Consider the following 13,407-nt stretch of genomic DNA (forward strand, 5'->3'; position numbering starts at 1 on the left):
CTTACTTCAAAAATTTACAATACAGTGCAAATTGGGGCAACCGTTTTATCAAAGAGCTTGGGATCTGATTTAAAAATCACAAGATAATTTCTGACCAAAGTAACACACCGTTTATTCGTGTATGTATACAATTGTAATGCAGGACACAAGTTGAGTACTAAAGGTGGAGTTACTCTAGATGAGTTCTTTTCATTTTCACTCATACCAATGTAAATGTTGCATTCAGTACCAGTGGAGATTATTGATTTCTGACAAGCACATTTGTCTAGCAAACGTCTAGGTTACTATTGTGACCCCCATTCCCCGAAGGAGGGAGTGGAGACATCAGCATCGCTGTACGCCAACTCATTTAGTTACACTCAAAGGTGATTGGGCTCTCAGGCAAGATCCCAATTCGTCAGTCACTCTGACGTAATGTTGAATGTGACTGACTGAAAGGAAACAGACATTTATTTAACTGAGGAGCTTAGCATCAGTAATTGACCACTGACTTGTAACAGAAGCCCTATTCACACTGGATTAGTATTACCTGGTGACCTCTAGTCATTTGTAATAATTGCAGAGGTTGTCTGTGATCTTAAAGCTCCAGTAGGTAGCTTTTGTAAACAAATATTGTTAAAACTTTCATTATGTCCTGAAAGTAGAATATGAGACAGATAATCTGTGAAAAAAATCAAGCTCCTCTGGCTCCTCCCAGTGGTCCTACTGCCATTTGCAGAAATACACCGCTCCCGGTCGGAAAAAAACAATCAGAGCCAGGAGGAATGTCTTAGCAGTGTCAATCACGCTCGTGTACGTGCTGATCACCCCTCTCTTGCACAGCGCGAGCGCGTACCGTCGTTCGTGACTCTCCTGTTCAAACTCGTTCATCCAAATGAACGCATCTTTTTTCGAGTCATTTCGTTCATTCAACGAACGGAATGACTCGAAAAAAGATTTGTTCATTTTGAACGAGTCTTTTTCGTTGAATGAACGAAATGACTCGAAAAAAGATTTGTTCATTTGGATGAACGAGTTCGAACAGGATCACGAACGTGCATCACAGAACAGAGCAAGGCGAGCATTTGTGCTTATAAAACTTAAAGTTTTTTATTTATTTTTGAAATGACCGATCGTTTCACTAGATAAGACCCTTATTCATCGTCTGGTATCGTTTAAAGCCCTTTGAAGCTGCACTGAAACTGTCATTTGGTCCTCGAAACGTTTGTGTCCTATTGAAGTCCATTATATGGAGAAAAAGCCTGGAATGTTTTCATCAAAAAACTTAATTTCTTTTCGACTGAAGAAAGAAAGACATGGACATCTTGGATGACATGGGGGTGAGTAAATTATCAGCAAAAGTTTTTTTTTTTAAGTGAACTAATCCTTTAACGTTATCTTAGTAGCTAACGTATAACTTATAGAAAGAGTGCAACCTTATAAAGTTACATGTATTGCAAAATACATAATGATTTGAGGACCAAGTTTGTAGTCAAAGTATGGGCAGGCAATAGTCAATGTAAAGCATATTGTTGATGTTTCGTCCCTATTAGTGAATGTTCCGTAACTGTTTATAATCTGCCGTCATCGGTGGTCCTGCTTACTAGCCTGCGCGTTCACGGCAGTCTCCGCTGTGGGGGAGGAGCTGTGGAGGGAGGAGCTGTGGGGGAGGAGCTGTGGAGGGAGGAGCTGTGGGGGAGGAGCTGTGGAGGGAGGAGCTGTGGGGGAGGAGCTGTGGAGGGAGTAGCTGTGGAGGGAGGAGCTGTGGAGGGAGGAGCTGTGGGAGGAGTGGGAGGAGCTGTGGGGGAGGGGCTGTGGAGGGAGGAGCTGTGGAGGGAGGAGCTGTGGGAGGAGTGGGAGGAGCTGTGGAGGGAGGAGCTGTGGGAGGAGTGGGAGGAGCTGTGGTGGGAGGAGCTGTGGGGGGGAGCTGTGGAGGGAGGAGCTGTGGGGGGGAGCTGTGGAGGGAGGAGCTGTGGGGGAGGAGCTGTGGGGGGGAGCTGTGGAGGGAGGAGCTGTGGGGGGAGCTGTGGAGGGAGGAGCTGTGGGGGAGGAGCTGTGGGGGGGAGCTGTGGAGGGAGGAGCTGTGGGGGGGAGCTGTGGAGGGAGGAGCTGTGGGGGAGGAGCTGTGGGGGAGGAGCTGTGGAGGGAGGAGCTCTCGAGGAGGAGCTGTGGAGGGAGGAGCTGTGGGGGGAGGAGCTGTGGAGGGAGGAGCTGTGGAGGGAGGAGCTGTGGGGGAGGAGCTGTGGAGGGAGGAGCTGTGGAGGGAGGAGCTGTGGGGGAGGAGCTGTGGAGGGAGGGCTGTAGTGTAGCAGAGAGCAAGGGGGTTGGACCTGTAAGTTGTGCTTGTTCAAATTTTCAGGCTGAGTCAACATTTTCTCAAAACTCCCTACTGCAGCTTTAAGCCCGTGCGAATCGACCATGTCTGTAATTTATAAAGTAAAAATTCCCCCCAAATGACCTACCATAATTCTCCGAACACCAAGGTCCTGTGATAATATTATTCCCGTGCGAATCGACATCTCTGTGATTTGGCGGGTCATATATAATTTTAATTTTTAAATCACACAAGGTCCCCAGATAATACTAATCCAGTGTGAATATTGTTAAAGAATGTAATCTTCTTTAACTAATTATATTTAAATTATATTTCTCAAAAAAAGTCCATATTGTGTTGAAATACTTTTGCATACTTCTTGAAGTTTAATGTTAAGATGAGTAGAGACAAGCTGACTTCAAGATGAAATAAAAAAATAAAAGTATATGCGATTAGTATGTGCTATTGTTATGCATTTTTGCATTAAACGTTTTTGAGTTATGACTGTACTAACAAACCTCATTGTCATGTGGTGGCAGTTGCTGAAGGAGTTGTTTGATTCGATGCTTTTCACCAATACTGTTCACGTAAGGGACCTTATCTTCTGGGAAAAAGCTGTAGTATTGATGAACCTGTGTTCACGCAAGCAGAAACAGACAGAGGCAAATGCATCACATAATTCATATAAACAATTGTTAATATATAAAATATAAATATAAACATGTTTTGTCACAGTACAGACATATTGGGCATATACTGTAATTGTTCTATTGACTATTGCATAAATCACTTGAAAGCTTTGTGTAAAACAAAGGGGACTTGATTAATGTGTAGGTCTTTATTTCGGCCATAAAACAACTTGACAATACAATTTTGGAAAAGATGCCTCAGGTGATCAAGGGTTAATATTCGTTTTGTAGAAATGCTAAACAAAAGCGATGAAAATGTATAGAATATTATTTTGTATTCTCTTGTCTATGCTGTGATTGAATAAATTAAGAACATTTACTTTAAGTTTATTGTAGAATTAATAAAGTGATGTGGGAATTAGGTCGCACATCGCTTTATATAGGTCTGTTGAACTATTATGTACATAAATGTTATTATTAAAAACCTGGATGTAGTTTTAAACTCCAGATTTCTATTTGGAGCTCCCTCCTACTTTCATTCGCTCCTATGAGTCTACATCCCTACCAGAAGCCTACGATCGGTCAATGAGTGACGGCTCGTGGCACCATCTCAGAGAGCCACTAAATCACTCTCCAGAACATTCTCATTCACGGCTCCATGTTGGTGGAATGATCTCCCCACCCTCGTCCGTAATGCAGAATCCCTGACAAGATTCAAAAGACAACTGAAAACGTCCCGGGTTACGTATGTAACCCTAGTTCCCCGAAGGGACGGACGCTGCGTGTAATCGCAGTGGGAACGCCCTCCAGCGTAACGCGTCTGAAGCATGAATGAAATCAGTCAATGGAGAGATGGAGCGTCATAGCGAGTGACGTCATTGACAAGGAAGCTATAAATATCCCCTGAGCACACAATACGCCAGCTTAAAGTTACTGAAGCAAGCGACCCAAGGGGATGCCGGGAGTATGGCAGGACACGCAGCGTCCGTCCCTTCGGGGAACTAGGGTTACATACGTAACCCGGGACGTTCCCCTTCAGGGACTACCGCTGCGTGTAATCGCAGTGGGAACGCAATACCCACATCCCCATACGACCAAATCCCCGTCGTGTGTCATTAGGAGACACAAACCGACGAGAGAACCTGAGCTAAGATCAAGGGAATAAAATCTAACGAAAGTGTGCGGTGAGGACCAGCCTGCCGCATCACAAACGTCCTGAAGAGAAGCTCCTGAAAGAAGAGCTGTAGAGGCAGCCATACTCCTGGTTGAATGAGCCCTTACAGCCAAAGGTGAAGGCTGATGGGCCGAACTGTAAGCAAGCGAGATGGCCTCGACCACCCACTTGCTCATCCTTTGCTTAGATGCCGGACACCCTTTCTTAGGTGACCCAAAACAGACAAACAGTTGTTCCGATCTCCTCCACAGGGCAGCTCTGTGGACATAAGCATCTAAAGCTCTAACGGGGCACAGCAAATTAAGTCACTTCTGGTCTGACGTCAGAAAAGGCGGAGGACAGAAAGCCTGCAGAACTATAGGTCTAACAAAAGTAGTTGGCACCTTAGGAACATAACCTGGTCTCGGACAGAGAGAGGCCTTAACCATACCAGGAGCAAATTCCAGGCACGAGGGAGCCACCGAAAGTGCTTGAATATCTCCAATTCTTTTTAGAGATGAGATAGCGAGAAGAAGGATAGTCTTTAGCGTAAGAAACTTTTCCGAAACTTCCTCGATGGGCTGGAAAGGAGCTAGGGAGAGACCTTCTAAAAGCGACACGCACTTTAAGGGGCATAAATTTCTGAAAAGCAGCCGCCTGTTTCTTCTCTTCCTGGAACCTCTCCGTGACAGAGTGAAGAGCGTCACCGAAGAGGCCCGCAGGCGAAACTGGAGCATTTAAAAGGAGAGTCTTATCTTTCTCCTTCATAGAGGTCTGACTCAACCACAAGTGTCTCTCTGTGGCCACCATGCCATAGACCGGCCGATAGATTTAGCGGTCTCCTTGGTGGCCCAGAGAGTGAGATCAGCAGTCTGCCTGAGCTCATTATTCATATCCACAGAAATTTCACCCCCCTCACAAGCATCTTTAAGCAGGTCAGCCTGATAAGCCTGCATAATGGCCATAGTGTGTAGACATGCAGCCGCCTGACCCGCCGCCGAGTAAGCCTTCCCCACTAACACAGAAGTATTTTTTAGTGGCTTAGAGGGCAGAGCCGGTGCTTTAAGTGAAGATGACGAAGCAGGAGAGAGATTGCTGGAGAGCGTCTCCTCTGCATTCGGCATGGTCACGTACCCTGAAGCTTTTGCACCAAAAATGTTTCCATAAGCATTAGACTGGTTAGTATAAATTCTATTTGAAACAGGTCTAACCCAGGTCTTTGAAACCTCAGAGTGAAGATCTGGGAAGAATGGTAAGCACCGGCGAGAAGGCTGAGGACGTGCAGACAGAAGTCTATCATCTAATTTGCTTTCATTTCTAGACTCCTGCCTATCAGTTGGCCACTTTTTTTTTTTACTCGATTTTTTTTTTTTTTTTACAGCCCGAGATAACACATCTATCAGCCCCTCTTCAGCAGTATGCTGGAGTGACGAGTCAGTTTCTTCTGATGCAAAACTTTCGACATCGAGCTCCTCAGAACTGGATAATCTAAGTTCGACATCATGTGCCTCGACCCGGGCAGAAGTAACCGCCGCAGCGCGTGCTTCCAGAGCCGGGTGAGAGGCACTAGATCTCGCTGGAGATAGCTGAGATAGGGCGGAGCCCGTCTCAACGTCGCCAGTGAGATCCATCTGCGAGCCCCAAGACAAGCGCAGCCGCTCTGCCTCAACAGAAGCGGGACCCGAGCCTCGGGGAGCTCGCAGCAAACCACTCTCCTCGAAGAGCGATCGCCGCGAGCGCAGAGTTCTCAAGGGAAAACGCTCGCAATGCTCACAATCGACCCCCTCGAGAGCCGACTGGGCATGCTGAAATCCCAAACAAGCAACACACAGCTGATGTGTATCCCCACCCGTGATGTATCGTGTACAGGGGGAAACATACTTTCTATATTGCTCGCTCGTCACTTTGACACTCATATAGGTTTTTAAATATATATATATATATATATATAGTGAGAAACTCCTGTCTAAACAGACAAACACAATCGCTAAATTTCAGACACACACAGAGCTTGCTGAAGTAACAAAAAGCGGGCGTATTGTGTGCTCAGGGGATATTTATAGCTTCCTGGTCGATGACGTCACTCGCTATGACGCTCCATCTCTCCATTGACTGATTTCATTCATGCTTCAGACGCGTTACGCTGGAGGGCGTTCCCACTGCGATTACACGCAGCGGTAGTCCCTGAAGGGGAACTCATCTCTTTCATGAGCACTTAACACAGAAGGAAAAAATCTTTCCTTTTCTTTAAATCCTCCCTTGTCTGGTTTGTGCTACTCTGAGCGATGCTTGAACTTTGTATTTTGAGCTCTTCTTGCATTGTTTTTGCCTCTTCACGATTACTTGACTTTAGTCCTTAGTTCTAAATCGCTTAGGATAAAAGCGTTTGCTAAATGACTAAATGTAAATGTATTGCTGTTGGGTAGGTTAAGGGGTTGAGGTAAAATATGAAATTATAAGCAGGTACTTCAAATGTAAGATGCAAGTACAATGTAACAACAAAAATTACCAGATTTGCAAGCTCCCAAAATGGAGGAACATTCATGTGCTTATGCTTGGAAAAAAATGATTTGGTATGTTTGGGCAAGCATTCGTGCTCGGATATTAAGCAATATCCCAATCTCCATTGGATATTGCTGAGATATTGCCTAGACATATTGCTATTTCTGAGATATTGCTTAAGCATACATAATTATATTTTTCAAGCACAAAGGCTTCTGGGTATAGATTGTGAGGTCCCACTATGCAGGGAAATTTGGTTGTTTTTATAAAGTAATTTGTGTTACGATAGATAAAATGACGACACCTGTGTTGATTTCCCAGTAAATGTAGTATTTCATTTTTATAAAATGTTAGTAATTACCCTCATCTGGTTTGAACCTGTGACCTTTTCATTCACTCTCTATGCTACCTCTCCATGCTCGTAAGCTCGGGGTTGGGAACCACTGTGCTAGAAAGCTGTAAATGAAGAGAACGTTCACCTTTCATCATGAAAATGATCCGAGCACACATCTAAATCAACAAAAGAATGGCTTCACCAAAGAAAGAGGGATATTTTGGAATGACCCAGCCGGAGCCCAGACCTTAATCCTATAGAAAATCTTTGTAAAAAGGAGATTCCCTCACAATTTACCATATCTCATATTAAACCTATTTACATATTTAACATATTAAAGTTCCTGGAATAGAAAACTTAAGGAAACTTTTTAGAAGGACAACCACTGCGACCGCTCCCACTCCCGAGTCAATGTGTCGACTTCTACCAGCAAAGGACAGTCAAGATCTGGATACTTGAGAGCAGGAGCACTTGTAAATCTAGACTTTAGTTCCTCAATGGCTTGGGCTGCTGTGGGTGTTGAAGCAAAACCATGAAGGAGGGAGGTGAGTGGTGCTGAAGTCTCTAATGGACCGTCTATAAAAATCAGCGTACCCCGGAAACCATTGCTGCTCATTCACCATTTTGGACATAGGCGACTCTACCACTGCTTAATCTTAAGAGTTATCCATGGATCTCATAATCCTCTTCCTTTTCAAATAGATGATTTTCAGCCAAACATTGGAGCACCCAATGACGCAGCTTGAGATGGGGCTCTAGTGAGGGGAATACATCAAGATGTAATCAATATACATACATAATGTCCAAGTTGGAGATGAAGACTGTTATCCATTCATCCACCTTACGTATAAGGTTTTGGCACTGCGAAGTTCCCGTTTGGATATGACCTGTTCAATGGCAGCAGGCACTAGATGGTGATAGCCTTGAGACCACAGTAGTCAATACATGGACCAAATAACTCATCCTCCTTTTCCACTAGGAAAAAAAAAACTTGTCACAGCTGGAGAAGTAGATGGCTGAATGATTCTCAAATGCAATGAGTCCTCTGTGTATTCCTATATGGCCTTAGTTTCAGATACTGACAGTGGATAGGTTTTCTCTTGGGCAGTTGACTTAGTTGAACACCCCGTGCAGGTCATGATAAACATAGGCACAACAACTGAAATGACAGTCCAGGTTTAGTGTTTATGTTAATGGAGAGACATAATGGAGACCTGCAGTGGAGAGATATACAATGGGAAGCACAGTTCTATTGCAGATGTTATGACAGAAATTGCCCGATTTCAAAATCTCACCCTCCTTTCTAGAAGATAACTGGATCATGATGGGTTAGCTAGGGGAAAGCTTAGAATCAGTGATGAACAGCTGAAGGTTTTCTTGATGCAGAGCTCTGATTCAGATGTTTTGTGACCTCTTGCATGGAGCCTGTCTCACTCTCAAGTAGCATGGACCCAGTCCAGTGCTATTCCTTGAAGCAGAGAGATGATTAAAGCTACCTTTGCTTCTTTAGCAGTGAACACTTCTATTGCTGGGTTAAGGCAACATTTACTGTGACATGAGAAGGAGGGGTACTCAGATGGAGACCTCATCTATTCCATGATCAATCTCAGAGGCGATTATTATGATGCGGATCGGACAGGTGCGAAAAAGCTGTTTTTGTGTAATGTGTGTGATGTATTGCTTAGAGATGAACTGAGATGTATTGAGAGTTTAGATTGCATCTGAGATGAAAAGCACGATATTTAATATCGATATCAAATATTTAAAAATGTGTGTAAATAATTAAAAATTTTGGCATGCTACATGCAGATGGTTTGCTTATTCCTTTGTTGTATGTGGTGGAAGAGCAGAAAAGAGAGCAAGAGGTGAAGAATTGTGCCAGTCATGGAAGTGAGCATAATTTTTCAGAAAATTATATTTTTCATCAGGCTAAAAGCAGTAGAAATTGTTCCGGATGTCCATTTGTAGCCCACTGAAGAAAAGATAAACCCAGCCCAAAGTCTAAACCCAACACAACAGGAAAGACAAGCTCCTGTGGGGCAAGGACAACCACAGGTAAGGTGATTGTTAATGTTTGCACTGCAAGTTGTACTTCACCCCAACCTAATGGTTGCCGAGCTCCTCCGTCAGCCAGATAAATGGGACCCTCAGTTCAGGGTCTGAGCTGTTGAGTGTGTTAACCATGGGTTATCACACTCAGAGCCTGAACTGACGGGTCTGTTCTTCATTTAGCAGTGTATATGAAGATCCTCTGTCAACCAAAGCTTGGCCTTGCAAAGAGTCAATGTTTACAGGAACAACCAACTGCTGTGCAGAGATGAGGAGAAAGGAGGAGTAGGTGAGTATACAGACTCCATATAATTAACAGTGCTAACAGTCGGATGATTACCATGGTTACCTTTGACAGGATTTGAACTTTGCTGGCCTTTATAGTTTTTGATCTTAGCAGAACAACCCTGAGGACAAGTAGGAGCATGAAGGCCCTTACACCACCAACCGAAGGGAGTTTTAGAGAAGTCCTGTGGTACTGGTGCTATTTTCTGGGTTACTCGACTGAGCAGAATCAGGACTAGTTACTCTGAGTTTCCATGTTTTTTTTCAGTTGTTCATTTTGTAGCTGGTTTTCCTTTACCTTTTCCAAAATGGACTAAACTGTCAACAGATGTAACACCATTACTTAGAAGTTGGCTTGCCATCTGAGGATTGATACTCTTCAAGATTAGCTTAATAACTTCATCCACTCCAATTTGTGGCTTCCAGCGTTTGCACAAAGTTCAGTACATGTGAGGAAAATCTCACCTTCCTGCTGTACACGTGAACACTCTACTCCGCTACTCCGTTACTCTCTCCGCTAACTCATTCTCATATCTTCTGACAAGAAAGCATCAAGAAACTTAAATCATATCAAATCAAATCATGAAATTATGACATTTCTCCAGGAAGATCATAGGATCATCACAGTCTTGTCACGTCGGCCAAAACGTTGGAACTAGATTTTAATGGGCTGTTTCCCCAAAAAAACATCCTCTACTTTTAGCGGTGGTAACCAATTCGTTTGTGGGATTAAGCTCAGAATCACCCAGTCTACATTGAAATGTTGAATAGAGTCGCTGTAATCTGGTATTCACTGTCAAATAACGCGTTTCCACCACAGTAGAAGCAGATGGTGACGTAATTGTCTGCACAGAAACATTTGCTTTCACTGAACTCTGCTGTGATATCTTGAGAGCTCCATGTCCAGAGCTAATTGATGAAAATGTTGTGTGCACTGGTTAAGTTTGAATTTATTGAAAAGATAGCCCCTTGAGATGTAATATCTCATTTTCGAGTTCATCATGTAAATTACTATTTGAGTTTGTCTAAGCAATAAAGGTGTTCAATTGTTGAATACAATGATCAGTGGACTTTCGTATAAGATCCAGAGTATAAGCCATTGGTTCCAGGACTGCATTGAAATCTTACAGTAGCTCTGCATGATGAATCTTTAGTCGGCAATGCAGTGTGTTATTAAACTCTTTCCTGATGTTCTCAAACTGATTACTCATAAGTGTTTTTATTTCTGTTGTTTGTTTCACAGATGCAGTATCCACATTCTTAGTCAAACTATCCATGGCATGTTTAAACTCCATTTTCAGTGAAAAATGTGTCTTTTAGACTCTGATATTGTGTTCGGGTCATTTCAGGTGTCAGACTGTCCATTAATCCAGTTACTGCTAATGAGGGCTGAGATGAAGGTGATATTGAGGGTCTAAGATCAAAACGTCCTGTTAAGTCCATATCCAGTAGAGTATGTTGACATGAAAGAGCCTGAAATCCTACCATTGTACTAGGAATAAGGTATTGAGTTCTATCCTGATCCGAGGGCATTACATCTATAAGATCCTCTTTAAAGGCCTTGGTTGGGGTTTGGTTTTGATCTCCCTCCATTTCATGGCAAGATTTGCTTGGAGATGCAGACATTTTGTTCCCTTTCGTTGTCACTCCGAGTTACGTCGGATGACGACAAATGGGGTTTCGCTTAGAAAGCCTATCAACTTCGAGTATTACAAAACGAGCCAATGGCAAAGAAATGCCATGGGTCTGCGGAATTTGCATGGCGCGACTCCGCCCCACCTCGTGGGTATAAAAGGAGGAAGCCGGCAGTAAGCAGATGTGTTTTCGCTTCGGAGCCAAGTGTATTCTTCTCTCCACAAGCCATCTCTGAATTGTCAGCTTTACAAACGAGTACCTCGAGTGTTGGTGTGACGGCGATCTACGGCGAGAGCGTGCTTCCTGCTGATCTGTTGCAGTGGTCTGCCAGTCGGTGCGTTTCTCCCCGGGTGCTTCAACACTTGAGTTTTCTCTCACAAAAAGAGCTTACACGTGGCACGTCTTTTTAAAGATGTCTTGCCCGTGTACTTCTGGTTGCGGCAGATTGGTATCGGACTCTGATGGGCACGAGCGTTGCATAGTATGTTTGGGCATTGATCATGCTAGAGCAGCGCTCGTGGATGACTCATGTTCTCTCTGTGGGAACATGACCATCGCGTCATTACGGACGAGACTCCGTGAACTCGCAAGAGTGAGAGTCCCCTCATCCACCCCCCGCCCTGCGGCTGGTGGCCAGGGTGACCTGAGGGTTACGGTCTGGAACAAGGCGCCGACTATGTGTCCGCGACCCCAGCCCCCCTCTTCAATGACGGTGCCCGCTAGTGAACTGCTGATTCCCGCGGGTCTACCCTCTGGTTGCCCGCGTGCTTCAGTTGAAGCTACAGAGGAAGATGCCATGTCTGTTGCAGCATCACTAGGCGGGTTTGAGTCTTCTGGAAGTGAGGGCTCGTCACAGCTGCCACCTTCCGGTGTGCATACGGCTGTGCTCGAGTCTGATCCAGAGATGATGGCCATGCTTTCCCGGGCAGCCGCGAGCATCGGACTTGAGTATAGGCCTCCACCCTGTCCTGAGCACTCGCGGGTGGACGATTGGTTTTTGGGTAAGGCCGCCGACCCTCGTCCTCGGCAAACCCCAATACCTTTCTTACCGGATGTGCATGATGAGATCTCGAAGTCCTGGAAGACCCCCCTGGGTCTCGGGACCGCTCGCTGGTCTCATCCGCCTTTCCTCCCCTCGATGAGGGTACACTGGGCTTCCCCCGGTTGAACGCTCTGTTGCCATGCAACTATGTCCTCAGAGTGCTTCTTCTCGGGGCGAGCCTAAGCACCCATCCAAAGCCTGTAGATTTTCGTCGACCCTGGTGGCGAAGTCTTACAGAGCGGCGGGACAGGCGGCTGCTTCACTGCATGCTATGGCCACTCTGCAGGTCTACCAGGCCCAGATGCTCAGAGACATGCACGAGGGTAGGACAGACCCAGGGCTCTTTGATGAGCTGCGTGCCGCTACCGACCTTGCTCTCCGGGCGACGAAGGTTACCGCGCACTCCCTGGGTCTGGTGATGTCCACAGCTGTGGTCCAGGAGAGACATCTGTGGCTGAACCTGGCTGACATGCGGGACGCGGAGCGGACCCGTCTGCTTAACGCCCCCTTGTCCCAGGCCGGCCTCTTCGGCGGTGCAGTTGAAGATTTTGCCCAACAGTTTTCAACTGCCCAGAAACAGACCGAGGCCATCAAACATATTCTGCCCCGCCGGCCCGCTGCTGCCTCCACCCAGCCGGCCGGGCAGACGCCTCGACCTGTTTCCCGCCGAGGGCGCCCTCCTGCGGCTCCCGCCCCTCCCGCCCGGACCACGCAGCAGCCTCCACCCAGAGCCGGTCGCGGAGGAAGCCGCAAGAAGGCGCCTCAGCCCTCTCCTGTCCCGCCCCCCGCTAAACGCCGGGCCAAGCGGCGCTCCTGAGACGGGGTGCTAAGGGATGAGGGTTGTTTCTCAGGAGGTGGTAGCAGGACCACTCCTTCCCCCGGTGGAGGGCCCTGGGAGAATCTTTTGTTCTCCACTCCCCGCTGCTCACCCACGGGTGGACAGCACCCTAATGTGGTTAAAGACAGAAACAATCCCCTCTTCCCTGAGCTCACAGAGTTCTCGGGGGACACAGAATCCGCCCACGAGCCGTGCTCTCCTCGCCCCCTCTGTCCCAGAGGCGGTTGACACGGCGTGCCATCCACGGACCGCTTCGCCCTTTTCCCCCTCTGTCGCCAGACCCCTGGCAGAGCAGGCCCCCGTGGGACGACCAGCCTGGGCCTCTTCCCTGGCCCCCTCTGCCAGGGCGTGGTTGCTAACTGTGCCCGCACACCGGGCCGCTATGCCGTCCACGTCTGGGCCAGTTACTCCGCTTCGCTGCCCCTCCGGGGGGACCCCTGTGGTTCGCATGGTCCCGCTGGTTCAGTTCCTGGGAGCCTGGTTAGAGCTTCCCCATCTGTCCCGCTGGATCGCGCGGACCATCAGGCTCGGCTATGCGATTCAGTTCGCACGGTCTCCTCCCCGCTTCAGGGGAGTCCGCTCCACTTTGGTCGGTGGCAATGCCCCCATCATGAGAGCAGAGATTGCCACCCTGCTGGGGAAGGGTG

The 13,407-nt window shown here is 46.7% G+C and overlaps 1 protein-coding gene across 3 annotated transcripts in view; it reads right to left on the minus strand.

The window, feature by feature from the left end:
- prickle2a (prickle homolog 2a) overlaps window positions 1-13,407 on the minus strand; it is a 105,984-nt gene that overhangs the window by 13,144 nt on the left and 79,433 nt on the right. For all 3 annotated transcript variants that reach the window (XM_077217636.1, XM_077217637.1, XM_077217635.1), the window contains exon 3: window positions 2,812-2,925. In XM_077217636.1, the coding sequence (XP_077073751.1) occupies window positions 2,812-2,925 (114 nt within the window). The remainder of the gene's footprint in view (window positions 1-2,811; window positions 2,926-13,407) is intronic.

This window comes from Siphateles boraxobius, unplaced genomic scaffold (genome assembly GCF_051911475.1).
Source record: "Siphateles boraxobius isolate OS27281-9 unplaced genomic scaffold, OSU_SipBor_1 75, whole genome shotgun sequence".
NCBI classification, from domain to species: Eukaryota; Metazoa; Chordata; class Actinopteri; order Cypriniformes; family Leuciscidae; genus Siphateles; species Siphateles boraxobius.